Source organism: Sinocyclocheilus anshuiensis, unplaced genomic scaffold (assembly GCF_001515605.1).
Source record: "Sinocyclocheilus anshuiensis isolate Anshui unplaced genomic scaffold, SAMN03320099.WGS_v1.1 scaffold681, whole genome shotgun sequence".
Classification (NCBI taxonomy): Eukaryota; Metazoa; Chordata; class Actinopteri; order Cypriniformes; family Cyprinidae; genus Sinocyclocheilus; species Sinocyclocheilus anshuiensis.
The window spans coordinates 1143197-1162837 of record NW_015537978.1 but is presented as its reverse complement, the minus strand read 5'-3'; the positions used below and the strand labels follow the sequence as shown (position 1 = coordinate 1162837).

At 36.9% G+C, this 19641-nt stretch overlaps 1 protein-coding gene across 1 annotated transcript in view; it reads right to left on the bottom strand.

Moving 5' to 3' along the window:
• Window positions 1–19641, bottom strand: part of LOC107672860 (teneurin-1-like) — a 110654-nt gene that overhangs the window by 17922 nt on the left and 73091 nt on the right. The window contains 10 exon segments of the mRNA XM_016466238.1: window positions 1314–1730; window positions 4198–4352; window positions 10181–10263; window positions 10265–10387; window positions 13092–13112; window positions 13632–13881; window positions 14711–14854; window positions 16782–17049; window positions 17980–18241; window positions 19493–19612. Of these exon segments, the coding sequence (XP_016321724.1) occupies window positions 1314–1730; window positions 4198–4352; window positions 10181–10263; window positions 10265–10387; window positions 13092–13112; window positions 13632–13881; window positions 14711–14854; window positions 16782–17049; window positions 17980–18241; window positions 19493–19612 (1843 nt within the window).

Below are 19641 nucleotides of genomic sequence, written 5' to 3'. Positions count from 1 at the left end.
GCAAATGGCTGCAATATAACAAAGAGTGAAAAATTTAAGGGGGTCTGAATACTTTCCGTACCCACTGTATGTACAAATTGAATCTCCCAGCATGCTACAGTCACACAACAAGCTGCCTACTGACACACTGCTGACTGGCTTGGATCAAATGCAGCAAAAATTTAATTAGACCAAAAAAAAAAGCACTGGACTTATAATAATAGAATATATAGAATATATAATATTAGTAATATATAGAAATAATATATAATATGTTGCATTTGTCATTTCACAATTGAATGGAATAAAAAGAAAGAAATATACTTGTAATACACTGATCAGTAAATGATTTTTTTCTTGAATGTTTTTGATAGAAGTCTCTTACACTCACCAAGGTTCATGAAAAAAAAAGAACTGTAAAAATGAATAATATGAAATATTATTACAATTTTAAAAAATTGTTTTCTTAAATATATTTAAAATGTCATTTATTCCTGTGATGGCAAAGCTGAATTTTCAGCTTTCATTCACTGTCTTAAGATCCATTAGAAATCATTCTCATTTTAATTTTGGAAATGTGATAGACTGTTCATTAAAGACTTTATTATAAATAGAAATCTTTTGTAACACTATGATAAATGCTAAATGTCTTTGCCACTTTTGATAAATTAATACTTTCCTTCAAAAGAAAAAACCCTTAAAATTTTGAACAGTATTGTATGTAGCTACCGAAAGGAAAATATGTCTTGGACTCATGATGTGGTACACATACACTAAACAGCGTAATTTCTCCTTCATATAATTCTATAAGTAGGACAATAAACAATGTAACAATATTAGAATACAAAAAAATATAGAGAGAGAGAGACAATTGAGTAAATCACGGATAAACTATTCCTAATGATTTTCAACATAGGCAAGTAAAACATGAGCGAGTGTAAGAGGGCCCCTCTCAGTCGAACATACTCAAGTTTCAGCTATCTAGCTTACTGGAAAGGCTTTTACAGAAGTTAACGCAACTGCATTGTAGGCTTGTATGCATTCGGAAGTAATTCTTCCAGGATTATGAAATTTTAGAGAGTGTCAGAGGACTGCTCTGAAATTAACATATATGAATTTCAGCATCCTAGCTTGCTGGGAAGGTTGCTCCAGAAAGCCAATTTGTATACTTTATTATAACTGGTGAAATTTTGCTACCTTCAAATCCCAGTGTTGCAATTTTTCAAAACTCACCCAAGACAAAATCTGCATTAAAAATTCATAATTTTTATAACCAGTGGCTTATTAAAAAAAGGTTTGACATGGAAAAATAACACAACATTAATATGAATCACCCAAAGGAAAATCACTGCGTTTAGCAGTTTTGGTGCACGTTGGATCTCACCTGAGAAACACTCGCAGTTGGGGTCAATCTTACAATCACATTCACTGGTCGCCCCCGCGATTATGACCATTTCTCCATTTGTGGACACCTCTTGCAGGCGGCTGTGCTTCCGGTCGTCGGTTTCGGCGATGTACAGAGCCCCCTGGTGGCTGACAATGATAGCTTTCGCTCCCTCCAGCACAGAACGCACCGCTGTTTTCCCCAGAAGAACCGGTTCAATACTGGCCATGGGGCAATGGATGGGTCGTCCAGCAACCACACGCACCTGCTGGGACTCACTCACCTGGAGCACAAGGTTATTATCGAGAACGTAGAGAGAGTTATCCAGCGGACTCACTGCCAGGTCTGTGGGCCACTCTAAACGCACCTGTGGATACACAAATGTATATTATTACCTGCTATGAATGTGAAAAGTGTGATTTTCATCATGACAGATTTCACAGCCACTCTCATCTGCTCATGGCTCATTCAGACATACTCTCTCCAGCTGACGCGAAGGACAGCGAGTTATCTCATTTGGACTATCATTATACCGATTTACATGTAACATCAGTGGGCAGGACTGTTTTACATTATATATACAGGGAAGAGATGAAACAGGGAGGAATGTGAAAATACCAAACAAGTGAAGAATTGATATCATACTGTGTCTTGTATTGTGTGGACACGGTTTGGATTTACAAAATCTGAGAGCGAGCAGAAAAATATTCTCTGCAAACTGTGTCGCATGCCAGTCCTCTGGAGGTGGAAACGCCAAAACTACTTTTCACCACCGGAGGTGGAAAAACCTCTTTTACCAACAAAAAATGAAGTATGCTAAACTACAAGAGCCACAAGATGCACCCTGCATCCACTGATCCATTTAACAACATTAGTTTTGCTGCTTTGTTTCTTTTGTTTCAAAATCTAGTAAGATACATAATAAGGCTGCTTTTGCACTGATGCTAGACATATTTGTTATGAATATACACCAAAATATAATGAAAAATATTATACATATTGAACAATACAATGATTATGTGACCCTGGACCACAAAACCAGTCATAAGGGTCAATTTTTTGAAATTGAAATTTATATATCATCTGAAAGCTGAATAAATAAGTTTTCCATTGACGTATGTATGGTTTGTTAGGATAGGACAATATTTGGCCGAGATACAAATATTTGAAAATCTGGAATCTGAGGGTGCAAAAAAATCTAAATACTGAGAAAATCGCCTTTAAAGTTGTCCAAACGAAGTTCTTAGCAATGCATACTACTAATCAAAAATTAAGTTTTGATATATGTTCCATTAGGAAATTTACAAAATATCTTCATGGAACATGATCTTTACTTAATATCCTAATGATTTTTTGGCATAAAAGAAAAATCGATAATTTTGACCCATACAGTGTTTTTTTGGCTATTGCTAAAAATATACCCAAGCGACTTAAGACCAGGGTCACATATATGTATAAGTATCTTATTACAAATTATATTATGCATCATTCATAACATTAAATATAATAATACATACACACACAGTAACACATAGACAGTATATATATTTTGTGATGTGCACCAACCAAACTGAAAATACATAATCAAATAATCCAATGAGATGCAGTGCCTTTCATTTATAAAGTATATAACTTGATTATTAAAAAAGTATTAACACATGGTTAGTTAATATATACCAGAGTAACTCAAATGTGAGGAAACTGGGAACTTAATAGAGACAAATTCAAAGCAGCATTCTAAAACAATATTTTACAATTCATATAGGTAAAATATATGAAGTTAAGTGAGTGAATATTTAGAACAAGTGAACTATGAATAATTTTTGTTGCTTAAAACATTGTAAAAAAAAAAAAATCAGTCACTCACAGTAAGTCTATGGTCTACTGCCATTAAAATAACCATGTAGACTGCAGTCTAATCATATAACGCAGGGGCAGGGAGCAGCAGCACTGTTTGAGTCTGGAGGAAAAACACCCCCTTGGCTATCTACACCCATGATATTAACCATTTCCCTGTTAAATTTCCTGTAAAAATAACTACATTGTGATATATACCATTACAGTGATAATATTTTAGTCATAGCACCCAGCCCTAATGTGCAGCCAGGTACAAAAACCACATCTTGGTTGGTTGTGTGTGTGTGTCCGCAGCTGCCCGACAGCCGGACAGTATTGAGTGTGAAGTGTGTCATATCCCAGGCATGCTGGGAATTATGCAGATTTCAGTGCTTCTTTTACCCAGTGGCCCGCGGCACCTCATTTGCCCTTCTCTCTCTCTCTCTCTCTCTCTCTCTCTCCTCACTGTCTGATTCTTATTCACACACAACACACCCCGCCGGATGAACTGTGAAGAAGTGCAGCGTGTGTGTGTAGATGGCAGTGAGAGAGAGCGAGAAAGAGAGCGAGAGAATGAAAAAGAAATCAAGGGATAGTCTGCCAAAAATTGATGCTATTCAGAAGCGGGAAGAATTGTGTCTGACTTTGAAGGGAGAGCGGTCCTGCAATTTAATGAGGACACACTAAGTTAAACTGCAGGGGGAGAGAGAGACAGAACGAGTGAGTAAAATAGATTTTTAAGAGCACCTAAAAAGAAAGACGTGGAATTGCCTTATGTTTGAGAAAGGCTTTACGATTTTAGTGTTCGAAATGGATAGAACACAAAAAGGCGGAAACCTCAAAGGATGAAGAGAGAAAGAGAGAGGGAGAGAGATAAAAGAAAAGTAAGGATGTTGCTGCAAGCTGTATAATGTAACTCTCTGTAGCACCAGAGAGACCTTCGGTATCAGCAGGAGCCACCGTATGTAAATCTGTACCAGTGTGTGTGTTTTGTTCACCTGGCTGATGTCCATTCGAGAGTCGCAGCTGATTGGCTGGGAGGACGTGAGTCCGTTTGACCCAATGATGGTTGTTATCACTCCTTTGTCATCAATCTTACGGATCGTTGATCCGTCAACAAAGTAAATGAACCCGTGCTTGTCCACTGCGATACCTGTAGGACAACAGGATACACACACAGTCATTTCTCTCCATCTCTTTCAGTTTTAATGCGCTTTATTGGCGTAACAAATAATGTTACATTTGCACTGCCGATGCAGTCACAGCTTAACAGCAGATGATGAGGAACGGTGCAATGAAGAAAGACGGGTTTCACCATCTCAGGCAATATATTCCTCTGTGTGCGATCATTCTGTTCACATCATCTTAAATATATGCAAATTACCTTATATATGCAGATTTATGCGACATGACATCAGATATGCAAAAGAATCCGGTATTTCTTTTCATTGTTCATCCAATTTCTCTCTTTCATTTGTCTTTTTCTATTCGAATGCTTGCAAATCACCTTGAGCTATGCAAGGCAACTCGGTTTTACATTTAAATCGAACAATGCACAAACATACATTGTTACAGTTTAATTAAAACTGATCTTTAGCACAAATACACCTCCAGGCCAACAATCGCCACCCTCATTGCTGTCAAAGACTTCATTGTGCTTTATTGATATTGTTTCTTTAAAGACGTCCGTTCCACAGATCTTTCAAAGCATACGGTTTGTAAGGAGCAAAATATGCTCTGAATGGAGTATTAACTTAATACCATATATGACCACATCATTTTTACTAAGAGCAAGCTAGACAGTATTTTACAGTAAACTTTCTTCACAGTAAAGTTTTCATACTCAAAATTAAAATTATTATTTTGCAATTGTAATCAAATTTTGCGTCTTAACATTTGGCACTCTGATCAAATAATGAGCCAAGGAACATGTTATAAAAATCACAGCTGATATTATTTCTGGCTAATTTGTAACACTGGAAACTGAAGGTCAAGTTGAGTGCATTGCACTGTGGGATACAGTATTCCGTACAATGTCCTCTGGTTGTACACTGCTAATTTTGGCAAATCCATGTATTCTGTGCATATTGTGCACAGTATAGATACTACATTCTGCCGCAGTAGTAAGAGTAGTGCTGTATACAATTTGGAACACCTCCACACAAATAAGCACAGAGGCTATTAATTTTTGATTTTTTTTGTTCTGTGTCGCTTACTGATATTTTTGTCCTCCACAGGGATTTTTCTCTGAAGTGGGAACGGGCTTATATAACCATCTCTTTCACACACACACACACACACACACACACACACACATCAGAGTTTGTTATGGCAAATAGCACTGTGTGTGTATGTGTGCGTGTGTTTGTGGCTTTCCTTTTCCTTCTCTAATTTGCTCTCTTTATTCTCGCTCTCTTCCTCTAATGAGAATCACAGAGATAAGCAGACATATTCTGTTCTCACCACGTTGATTTACTCTGGGAGAGATCGAGTCACACACTTAGCCATATACACACACACAGACACATGCATGCAGTGCCAGATGTTTTAAATGCTTTATTTGGATTCACAATTTAGATAATACTAACATGATCCACATATTTTTGGAGACAGTATATGGCAAGAAAATCTGCCCAGAGAGTGCATCTCAACACAGCTCCAGTAAATGACAGCTCACACATGTCAGTATGGATAGCGGTAACAGCATCTTCTCCATATGGATAAACTGCCTATAATAGCTGACACAGAGCAGTACTTCACTAGTGGCATCGCCTGTTTCTTTCCCAACCCACACTGTAAAAACTGAATATGTGCAGTTGCTCCCTTGAGGAGCTTATTTTCTATCTGCCATGACCCTTAAAATGACTTCAACTAATGTAGTCGGGCTGACTCAATCATATTTAAACAATATTTTGACATATTTTTGGAGCAAATATGTATGGATCATCTATGTCATCAACTCGAAAACGACCAAAAATCTATGCAACAGTTGTACATTTACAACCAAACACCAATTTGCCAGTAAAACAATCTTCCATATACAAATCTACATATACGAATCAAACCTACAGCAACCATCCAGAATGAAATCTGTTTTTATTAATTGCTATTTTGCTTGTTGGCAAGCTGAGTGTTTATGTGATGTAAACCAGTCCATTTGATCAGTTTCTTTGCTTTATAGGGGAGACCTGCCTAGTTGTCACAAGGGCAATCATAAAAACATGTTTTTATGTCATAATTATGACAATTGTCATAATTTGTCATTTATGTTTGCTATTTGGACTTTTGCCTACATATATAATTGTAACATCTCAATTCCAACTTGTCATATATGTGACTTTTTACGTCATAATCATAACATAAAAATCTGAAACTGAAAAACTATTGAAAATTATGAAAACATAATTATTATTATGTAGTTATAACTATTATTTACAGTACCACATTTTTATAAAACCAATTATTGTAATTTATCAGATGTGTTTAATATATTATAATCTTAATGTAGTAATTATCAATTACAGTTTTTTCGTTGGCCAAAATAATAGTTTGAAATTTCTGTATAATACCATTCACATTTTTTTAAATGAATTATGTGCTGCATTATTGTGTTACTGTTTAAATTTAGTTGGAAAGCCATTAAAAACGACTAAAAACACATCTGTTCCACCTTTATTTGACCCTCTAACTCTAACACTTTCTATTCTATTTTAATTCTACTTTATCTATATTTATCTTTTTTTTTTATTCTTTATTTAAAACAAAACAACAAAAAACAAAAACTAGCTTTCTATTTTTTCTATTCTATCTACTTGTTTTTCTTTGTTTGTGTGTGTGTGTATTATATATATATATATATATATATATATACAGTATATATATACACCTTGCTATGTGTACTGCGTTAGGCTAACCGAGACTTGTCATTTGCACTTATATATTGTTGCTCTTTTGTTAGTTTTGACTGCTTTTATTGTCCTCATTTGTAAGTCGCGTTGGATAAAAGCGTATGCTAAATGACTAAATGTAAATGTAAATAGCCTCTAATAGGGTATGCAGTGGCAGACTGCCATTATGAAAACTGATCTGTATCATTTTTCCTGTGCAATAACAGTGGAAATGTTCAATAGTTTTTTTTTTTTTTTTGTGGCCAAGACTTTGATGTATGTCCCTATACAGAAACTGACTTTGAAAAGTAAATCACTTCTGAGAAATATTCACTAGAGTAGCCCCAGTCTCGCCTATTTTTGTTGTTCAGTTTCAGTACTTTTTAATCTACTATTCAGTCATGATGAGTGGCATACAGCCTTTTAAATGCTGAGCATCCATTCAGACTTGCATGCAAAAAACAATACAGATCATGTTGTGCTGTAAACCAGACAGAAATACATGTGAAGACATGAAGACACACACACGCACACACACTACCCTTGTTGCAGAAATTCTATCTGCCTCAATAAGCCTGTTTACATATGCATCTTGTTATGGGTGCTAATTACGAGGCATATTGCCCACTTAATGAGCATAACGAGCTTAATCATTTATTCTGCCTTCAGAGGGGTATACCTCCCTCTGCCCTTCAAAGGTTCCTGAAGACACAGAGAGACCCCCAGGTCCAGAACCCTTGTTTCTTACTTATCTTCTAAAATGCAAAATGCTGGTTAGATTGAAAATGATCAGAGGAGCAGCTAATCATCACACACACACATATACAATTCAAAACAGACCACATTAATTTAGACTTCAGGAGTTTTACTCTTCTCTGAGTCTACTGAATGGAGCACGCCTGTCTGTTCACTCCTCACCTCTCTCTCTCTATTTCTCTTAAACTCTTGGCTGGCATCAGACCAGACATCGAGCACCCTATCCTACAGGGACCTGTGAATTAATGTGCCCTTTTCTCCTTCTATCTCTGTCCACCCTGAATCCAAGATTTCAGTGAATCATAGAGATGCATCTGTACCACACACTCACCCACATTCTGAGCTTGTACAGCACATATACACAGCACACGCTGACACAAATATACACTGTGGACACTGTATACTGTATACATGAATCCCAGAGGAGTTGCTCAGCGGTTGCTCTATCAGGATACTTAATGGAGTAGCATACTTAAGGGATTACAATGTTTTTCCTAAAATGTTTTAACCATCTCATTGCTAATTAAACCGAAAAAGGAAGATGAAATATAATACATTATTGTTAACAGTTTCTATATATATATATAAAAAAAAAATTATTTGGTGCTTAAGGACATTTCCTTTTATTATTAATGTTAAAAACTTACTATTTTTTTGTACAAACAATGGTGCATTTTTTAAATTCTTTGACAAATAATGTTTTTTTTCTCAAAGAACGTCCCAAATGTTTTTACATGTCTCAAGATGTCTTAAAATGACTTAAAATAGGACAAACCAAACACTGAAATAAGCCAAAACAGCTAAAATTAAGATATTACTTATTTTAACCCTAGTAAAAAAGTAATATAATTAAAATACATTTATTTCATACTAAGTACATTTCAAATCTATTAACATAACATACTTAACATATTGCTTGAGATTTACCGATATAAAAATTATAATACACTTTTTTGAAGTACTACTTACTGTACGCACAATGCATATTTCTTAATATAAGCCTAAAATGTGTTTTAATGTCACTATTGATAAAGATTGTATGATCTTTGAATAATACCAGTCTTCAAATGCATGATAGTTCAAGTGTAACTGATGTATACTTGCAGTAGTTCCACTTTAGCACAATTAAATACACTTTCAGTATAGTTATAATTAAATAACTATACTGAAAGTGTCAATCCTGCCAGTATATTTTCCTGTAATGTTCCATTAAATCTCTTGAAAATAAAATTCAAAACAAACAGGGTATTTTAAAAGATCTCGATTTTGATTTTATTTCGGCTTGTTTACTGGCTCTGTGCATGAAGCTCTGGGCCTTTGGTAGATGAAGCTAGCCGAAGACTATCAGTTTTTACCGCACTAAAGAGATCATAGTCACGGAAGATGCTGCCGTGGTGCAGAGATCAATACTGCATCACTCTGAGTTTCTATGTGTATAAAGAGATATTGATTATAAAAAACATTCTGTATATTGAGATTAATTGAATCAACAGCAAGCCAAAGTCAAGCCACACACCAACATACAGAACTGTCAAACTCATATGCAAGTGACACATTTCAGCATTACGGGTCAGTTTAGCAGAATTAAACAGAAAAAAATCACCATGCGGGGATGTTAATGCTTTGGTTGCAGTCTATTTGTGTGGACCCCCTCATGGCCCGAGAACATAGAAGGTCAGATTGCAGTTATTGAAGCTCTCAGCATTTCGGTCAGAGTCTGTTATAGATAATAGACTTCAGTAAAAACACTTTAACAAAGGAAGAAACGGGTATTCCACCCCAACGCGCACAACGGAAGGCTTTTATCCATCAGCTTGCCAGAAAAAAACGCATATGGATCGTTGAAGTGAGTGTAAAAAGGCTTAAATCAGTTTTAAATGTGATTTAGTTTGATCTGAAACACAGCCCTTTGCAGAACAGTCCGAAATCAAAGCGTGCGCACACACGCATACATGACATTACTGCTCTGGGATTCTTTATGAATTCTATCCTCAGGGGTTTACAAGCAAGTAGAGGCTTTTAACTGCGACAGTTGAGTGAGTGAGAGAGAGTGCACAATGAGGCTTGAAGGATAAGAGAACATACGTGCCCGTTAGCCACGCCCCCGTCTGTCCGTCAGGTTTAAAGAGACAGTGGCAGTGATGGATAGGCGGGACTAATAGCCGCTCCGCCTGATTTAGCAAAGAGGGAAGGCATCTTTCATTTATCTTACTTTTTCTAGTTTTCCCATTTCTCTGGCTGAAACATGCCGCTATTTTTCAATAACCACTCCACCTCGCTCACTCGCTCTTTCTCTTTGACTTGGGAAACGCAGCATGTGTGTGCACTGGATTCTCACCCCTGGGGTTACTGAGCGCCGCCTCAGTGGCCTTGCCTCCATCGCCGCACTGGTTCGGGTGGAAGGGTGTGCACTGCTCGCCTGCTGAGATCTTTGGGTTCAGTCAGAGTCTTCAGGCGGTACAGCTTCCCGCTGCTGGTATCCGACAGGTAGAGTGACTCACGCACAGGATCCACAGACAAGTAGTACTTATGAGCTGGGCTGGAGCTGGGGAAAGAGAATTTTAACAAGGCTTTACGACGAAGCAGGGCTACACACATATCGGCAACATTCTCATGTTTAAACTATTTCATAAAGTTGGAATCTGTGCCGAAAAACAACCACACACAGACTAGTGCACACACAAGGTTAGAGTAAAAAAAAAACCATCCAGGTCTCAGCGCCATGCAGAAATTTCAATCATTCTGAACTCAAGCCCCGATCAAAACTCCCAGCCTCTCCAGCGCGTCGGACCCCTGCCAGTCTATAATCTTCCTTTCCTTTCCTTCCATCCGCATCTGCCCTAAGAGCAAATCTACCTGCTGCCTCTTTCTCAACTGTTCCTTAGGCAGAATGAAAGTGAGGAAATAAAAAAAAAACTGGATTTCCTAAAAGGGCAAAACATTGTCTGCTGCTTTGACATTTGAAGGAAGTTGATTCCCTTTAGGGTTTGAGGATTAGAATTGTGTAGGGGCTGTGAGGTCAGGGGCAAAAGGGGAGAAGTTCATGTTGCTCAACCGCCAGCAACACCTGATAAAGTGTACACCTAAGCACTTACTTTGCGTTCAATAAAAATGTCTCAGAAATGTAAACAGTTTTCGCCAAAATAGTTCACAAAGCCATTAGACAAATTCAAATCAATGCTCACTGTTGTACACAGAAGCAGCTCCGGGAGGATGACGTAGGACGTCTGCGTTGCGCATGCACCGCTCAGAAGTGACGCACGCGGAAGCACAGGGGAGAGATCAAAACAAAACAACGGTCACGAATTAGAAGTACAAAACGAGGATTTGTAAAGAAGAATGTCGGAGGATTTCGATATAAACCAAGAGGAGACTGGTTTTCCTTTGCTAAAGTATGGAAACTTTGCTTCCTTTGCTCCTGTAAACAAAAGTTGGTTTTCACGAGACTCACCGGTGCATGCGCAACGCCGACATCTTACATCGTCCTCCCGGAGCTGCTTCCGTGTACAACTGTTGGCGCAAGCTAGATTAAAGTGATTATTACGTTTTGAATATGGATATTGTTCTTACAAAAACGCATAGATTCTCTACAGGAGGCCTTTGTTCACCCCCCAGAGCCGTGTGAGGCACTTTTTATTACAGATGGATGCGCTTGAGGGTGAGTAAATAATGGGCTAATTTTCATTTTTGGGTGAACTATCCCTTTAACTGCTAACAACACCAAGGTCATGGGTTCAGTTCCTAAAAATGCATAGACTGACAAAGTGTGCACTGCTGTTAGTTGCTTTCGATAAGGGTCTCACAAATGTAAATAGTTACTCCACAAAGCCATTAAGCAAATTTACATCAAAAACATTAATATTTCTTTCAAAGCTGTTTTCGTTATAATAAACGGGAATAGTTTCTGTAGTTCAAAGGTCACGGTTCAAATCCCTGGGAAAGCACAGCCTTTTAATGCAAAATGTTGCACGAATCTAGAGTTACTTCATAAACCTATTAACCAAATTCACAACAATATTGAAATGGTAAAAGAGATTCACGTTTCTCTCAAAGCTGTTTTCGATATACAGGAATAAAAGCCAAAAGCCGCCCTGTCAAGCTGTCTGTGTATACTGACAGATTGATGAAATTGAAAATGTTAATACTATGAGGTTCTTTTGAGTCTTTGCGAGGTCGAATCAGACTTTAGTTTGATCAGAAGCGTTATCTCCAAAAGAAGGCTGAAGGTAGGATTTCCCCCTTGCTGTGGGATGTAATACTGTGTGCAAACACACATGCGCACGCAAAGATAAAGGATTACAGTGCGCTTGTCAGTGTTAGTCTGTGGGGCAGAGGTCTATCCCGCACTCTAACTCCCTCTCTGTGGGGGGCGCCGTTTCTAAATTCACATGAAACGAGGAAGATCCAGACGATAAACGGGAGACTGCGGTGAGACGCTGCCAGCGGTTTGCTGAGAAAAGTTGTTAGTGTTCAATCCATCGACCAGAAAAATGCCTCAGATGGATTCCTGACCACACACTGAAGATTACAGGCAACAGTTGCCGCTGTGTGGCTTCATAACACACGCCGACACAAAAACATGTCCGCAAATGCACAAACACACACATATATGGGTTCATGCACACACAAATACAAAAATATAACAATTACAAACATACACACATTGAGATACTATGAATTAGTATGTAAAAATGAAATAATAATACATGGTCTCTATTAAAATGTGATATGCTCGATAGCAATTAAAAGGTAAACTATAAATGAATTAAATGGATAAAAATGATCAAATGAAAAGGGGGAAAAAAATAAGCCATGCAATAAAGAAGGGGACAATCAAAGGAATAAAAATGCAGTTAAAGGGTTGGAAGGAAAAGGCTGTAGTCATTAAAGCTCAGGATTAATGGGATGTATTGACTAAAGTTTTGGGATTACTAATATTTTTATCACTAATGTTATTGTGCATCTGAATATTTATGTTTAGAGCATTAGTGTAGTGTATCAGTATATTAATAAATATACTAATTTTATTGAGAGCTTTCTCATGATTCTGCTGACTTACTATAGGGGCTGCTGCCTCTAAATGAGTTGTTTTGCATTTGAGACTCGAGTCACTTAACCTCTATAGCTCCTCCAAGGTTGATGCATGGATGAATGGAGATTTGAAATAAAAATAATGAATTCAAGCACAGGTGCAGTGTATAAACGACTGAAAGACTAAATGGTGACATCGGTTCTGAAAAGAAACATACCTGTGTCTAATATCACGATTTCTGGATGCGTAACATGGAAAAAAAAATGTAAGTCAACAATTAAAAACAGATATTCCTCAGATGATTTTCACAATTACGACAAGTTCTATAAGCTACAAAAGAGCAGATACGAATATATTTTACCTCAAGTGCAATTTTTACTTGATCTAATAATTAAATAATTTTAATTTGAATAAAACTGGTTAATTTAGATGTCACCATGTCACAGTTTGATTTTATTTATTTCAATATTTCAGGAGGGTATATGATTCAACCTTTTTAATAATAAAAATAATTTAAAATTGCTTAAACAAAAACTTACAAAAATTAAATTTATTACAATTAAACAACTAATAGAAATAAACAAAAACATAAAATCACTATTAGTAAGTTATTAAACTCTTGACATTCCTAAATAACCAAATAAAAACTATTAGTTTAAAAGAATGGAAATTACATACAGCAGTTACTTATACAATAAAATGAAAAAACAACCAAACAAAAAACTGACTGATAATTTGCTGATGGAAGATGGCAGACCTGAGCTCCAGGATGCTGATGGCGAATCCGTTGGGCAGAATCCTGCGGATGTAGTTGAAATCACCTACATACACACTTCCATCCGAACCGCAGGCCAGAGCGATGGGAGCAAACAGTTTCTGCTCCACGGCCGGGCCGTTGCAGTTTGGACACGGGATTGTGCGGACCGCCCCTGTCCCCATCACTGTGGAGATGACCAGAGGCTGCTGGGAAATAAAGACATTCTCTCCATTACCTTTATGAAGGATACCTGCAGAAGAGAAAAGAAACGGAATATTAGATTGAAGCCTTTATATATCAATGATGAAATGTGATGGTGCTATAAGACCCTGTAGAAACAAACTAAAGAAAGGAATGATACAAACTGCCATTCAGGGAGCTCTCAGGAGCCAACAAGATTTATTGACTGGGAGGATGTTAGATTTAAACATGCTCTACATTGGGCATCTTTTTTTTTGGTAAACACTGCTATGCTGCTGTCTGAAGGCCATAGTTTAAGCTCATTTTTCCTAGAGCACATGAAGGTCCAAGGGATCAACTTTTCATTTTAAAACTCTGTTGGAAACATTTGACTATTTTGGTCTCATGAATAGATTATTTTAGCTTTTAGGCTCTCAATCTTAAAACTTCATCATAAAACAATTCTTCAAAGACTATATAAATCGATGATAATGTTATAAGCTGTGTTGGTGAAAAGCATGCTTGAGTTAAAATATAAGATGTGAAAAATTAAGGTAATATTTTATGTATCATCTCTTATTAAGCCAAAACTGTGAAAATATTAATTATGTGTATTTAGGATACAAGGAAACATAGCCTGCCATTTTATTCCAAAAATGCTTAAAATTAAATTTTATTCATTTATGACCGTTTTAGGGCCAAAAAAAAAAAAAAACATAAATATGACAGAATTCTCCTGTAATACGGTCTTACTTTTGGACATTTTTGAAGGCAAAGTAAATAGACTAATGATTTTGAAAAGTGTTTTAATTTCTAAAAGAACACAGGGCCAAAAGTACCCATAGTTGAAGGAAATACCAATGTGCATGAGTGTGTGTGTATGTGTGATAATTCCTCACCACTCTCCAGATTGAGGACGTGGTGGTGGTTCAGTGTCCATCCGCCCAGGTTTGATGGCGTCAGCTCAAAGCCCTGCAGCTGAGCAACTCTCTTCTCCCAGAGCACAACGTCCAGACAGGATTCATACTCGTATCCAACAGAGACTGTCATTAATTCACACACATACACACACACACCAGTGTAAGTGCCAGACTTAGCCCATTAAATATCACCATCATCATCAAAATCCAAAAGAGACAAACCATCACCATCATCAGAATAAACAAATGTACCTACTCGCGCACAATTTCACTGGTGATTCTTCATTTTTAAGTGAACCTGCATAATTTTAATGCATAAATTACCCAGTATAACCAATAATAACTGTAATTTTACAAGATTAATTAGACTGATGTGAACTAACGGAATAACATCTACAAATACCTTACTCTACATAAATGTGTCGCGTCATAGGAAAATGTTTAAAGAGCTGAATCCAGTTAAAGTGAGCAGCAGGTTGCTACCGTGTATGTGGATAAATTATATTTGCTTCAGTTACAGTTGTGTTGCCATGGTGTTACGGTGAACTTAATTAGACAGGTGCTTCAAGATAGCAACGTTTGAGCTGTAGCCAACATAAAAGTTAGGAGGATGAATAATTATTAACCAATGACTATATTTGCCTATTTACAGAGTCATTAGGATTTTTTTTTATTGTCTTTCTACCTTTTAATAATATGTTACTGTCAAAACGTTACAATGTTACACTATAGATATAGATATATTAGCATCCTGTAATTTGTGGATAAATAATTTCTATTTGTGAAAAAAACAGCTGTTCACACATTTGTTTATTGTGACTATGAACTGTTTTTGCTTAATTCTTTCTAATTATCACTTGAAAACAGGAGTTAATTTCTTCCATAATAGCCAGTAATTACTCATTTTTAGCCATTCTTCAGTAGGTGCGCAAGTGTGCCATAAAACAGAATGCTTTTCAATGAGAAAAAGATGATGGATTAAGACTCTTGGCAGTGTCTGATTGCTGTCATTGTGATGGATCTCGAAATAATGGAGAGGGAGATAGCAAGAAAGAGGAGCTGCGATCATACAACAGAAGGACACAGTTGTCAGTCCTGTTTGGAGCACTAAATATGGTTGTTCATACAAAATTTAGTCATAAAAGACAGTGACAACCGCATTCAAGTTAGTTCCTTACATTTTCCAGGGGTCACAACAAAATTTTAAGAGCGAGTTCGATCGACTTGTGCTGTTTGAATGGAACCACACTTGACAAACAGTTGTCAGTCACATCATTGATATACCCAGGACATAAGTGTGAGGTTTGTAGGTTATTTTCTTGCTGTCAATCATTAATATTAGCTAGCTGTCAATCTCAGCTTATGAAAAATGACAGAAAGAGGGGTATTTTGAGGTAGAATACAGTTGTCAGTCCTGTTTGGAGTCCTAAACACAGTCGTTCAAATAGTTCAATTATGAAAGAGACTAAACCGATGCGCCTCTTGCATCTTATTAAGTACCTTCAATCCAGTTGCTCTACTTAATCTTCACACAACTTTATCTTGACATTTTATTTCATGTGTAATGGTTATAATACCATTTAAAAGTTTAGGGTCGGTAGGAGTCTTATGCACACCAAGGATGCATTTATTTGATCAAAAATACAACAAAAACTTTTACAATTTAAAAATAACTGTTTTCTATTTTAATATATTTTAAAATGTAATTTATTCTTGTGATGAATTTTCAGCATCATTACTCCGGTTTTCAGTGTCACACGATCCTTCAGATATCTTTCTAATATACTGATCTGGTGTTTAAGAAGGATTTGTTGAAAACAGTTGTGCTGCTCAATATTTTTTTGTAAAATGTGATGCTTTTTTCAGGATTCTTTGATGAATAGAAAGTTCAAAAGAACAGCATTTATTTGAAACACAAATCTTTTGAAACAGATTGAATTGATGCATCCTTGCTCTTTTAAAGTATTCAGTTAAAAACTGACCTTTTGAATTATAGTGTAAAAACTGAATGAAGGCTTATCTTAAAAAACAAAAGTTTGCTTTCCCTCACCGTGTGCCTGCACCAGCCCTGTGACCTGCTGGCCATAGATGTCGGTTTTATTCCAGGAGAAAACATATATGAGGTTTGGAGCTGCAGGAAATGATTTCAGAAGCTGCCGACCCTGGACGGCCACAGACAGATGGACTTTGGCCAAGCCCGGCGGGAGAGAGGAATGGGTCAGAACCACCCTCAGGAGAGAGCGATAGCCTGGAGCTCTGGAAGAGAGGTAGCTTAACTTCAGAATAGTAGCAGGGATAACCACCTCCTCTTGGACCACCTACAGAGAGAAAGAGACAAGGATGAATTAGGCAAAGGCACAGTTAGAGTGAGAGAAATTAATTGTATTTCTATTTACTGCATGCACTTTCCATACGGAACAAAACCCGAGCCAATGACTGTAATGCTGCCAAATAAATGTCCCATAAACACAGGTTGCAGTTCTTACAGCCTACAGACACACACACGAGCTTCGTTCCAAAACTGAGTGAGCTGTCTCGCTGTCAACTGCCTACATAGGCTACTGCCCTCCAAGACAGCATCTTAACTCAAATGAATTCTCATGAGGGACTGATTTGAAACGCTCTACATAAGCAGAAGGACTGCGTGAAAATGACAAAAATCCCTTGATTTCCCTTGATATTGCAATCATGATTATTAATACTACAAGTAAAAATAGTGGTTTTGTGTGGGCAAAATGTTATATTGTTACTGTGGTCTACGCATCTAAATTTAGCTGAGAACTGTGTTCCTGAATTGCTTGCTGTTTTATTCATCAGTCAGCTTCAGAGAGACTGTTTTCTTCAAACGTTGAGTAAATTATACACTCAAAAGTGTGCAACACGTCAATATTAGAACGTTCTCGTTACATTATAATCAACAAAGGTGTCAAGTTTACACAGTTTCACGCAACTGAGATTTGGACTCTTGAAAATGCTCACTTTATCATTTAAAAAAATGTCAACATCTTATTTTTACGCTGTGTTTATGCCTTGTTGATTATAATAGGAACATTCTTCTTTCTCTAGCACCGGCTCGCAGTGTAGATCAGGCATTACACGTCTAACACTGCAAGCGAGCAGTTTCATGTGTCACATAAATAGAATTGAAGTATACAAGAGACTTGAGCAACATTGATTCTGGTATAGTCTCATAGCACGTGGCTAAGATATTGCATCCAGTGTTTTCTCAGAGTGAATGTGTCTCGCACCTGTAGTTCAGGTACGACAGTTCCTCTGTCCTCACAGTCGGCGGCGAATCGCGGGAGAGGAGCGGACAGAACAATGGCATGTGGACTGATCAGGTTTTTCAGGTCACAGACAGGTGGTATGGACTCAGCTCTTTCCATAAAAACACGGTCCAGGACCATGAACTGGTTCCATGGAAGCCAGACAGACCGAATCTGGGACGAAAATGGGGCGCGCTGGAACAACAGAGTCACAGAGATTCCGCCCACTGCCAGAAGATCAAAGCTAGTAGGAAAAACAAAAATATGAACACACTTAAAAACAAAGGTTCACAATTTTTCCATACACCAAATATACAAGACAGTGTGCTATAAATACATATCATTCATATTTAAAAGATTGTGGCTGTTCAAATGTGTAAATTATGTTAAAAGAAGTCATCAAAAATACAGTCTTATGTATCACATAATCCTTCAAAAATCTGCTTAGTATTTTTGTGGAACCCATCATATTTTTTCAGGAGTCTTGGAAAAATGACTGGAAATAGAACAGCATTTATTTGAAACAGAGATCTTTTGTAACAGTAAATGTCTTTACTGTCACTTCTGAGCAATCTAATGCAGCCTTATTAAGCATTCCGTATTAATTTCTTACTTGAACAAACTTTTGAATAGTTGAATAGTGTATTTACGTGTATGTGGTTGAACGGTATATTTATGTGTGCGTGTATGTGTTTGTTCGCTTTAAATATCTGAGATTTCAAATTCAATTTGAATATGAAAATAAACTTTTTTGATTTTTAAATATAGCCATAAAATGAAAAAGAAATATTAAGATCACTGTTTAAGTAACAGAATGTTATTTAAAGAATCATTAGGTTTTGCACAAACTTGTGGAGTTCATGCAGCTTGAGTGCAGCTGTTAGTAAAGCAAAAGTGGACAAACACTAAGAAGGTCATGTCAAGTAATAATTTTTTTTCTATTCAACTAGCAGTATGAAACTTTTGCCTCCCACTAAATGTACGGAAAGAATAGAGTATACAGTAGGGCTGGGTAAAAAATATCGATATCTCGATATTAATCGATTCTCATTTTTACGGAACGATATCAATTCTTAAATCCCAAGAATCGATTAGTCTACTAATTAGTCTACTTCAGTCTGTGTGCATTGAATTTATTTAATACACGAGTTTCACAATTTGAGTTGAATTACTGAAATAAATGAACTTTTCCACGACATTCTAATTTATTGAGGTGCACCTGTATATCCAAAATAATCGATATTGAATCGAATCGAATCGCAAGCTTGTGAATGAGAATCGAATCGAATTGTGAAATTTGTGTCAAAACCCAGGCCTAGTATACAGAATACAGGGTTCTATACAACAAGTAGAACATACACAATACACTTCATATATAAATGAAGTATATAGGAGAGGTTAATACAATGTCTATGGTGTGTGTGTGTGTGTCTGTGTGTTAGTGCATGTTCTATTACATTTCTTTCTTTACAAAGTATTTAAGAGTATGTGTTACCTGCCGTCCTGTCGGCTGAGCGTGTATCCATATTCAGGGTTATGCTGAAACGTGATGTTCACACCAACAAGAGGAGTTCCATCAGAAGCCAAAACCTGACCTCGAATTACACACACTCGACTGCACAGAGAAAGAGAGAGACAGACAGA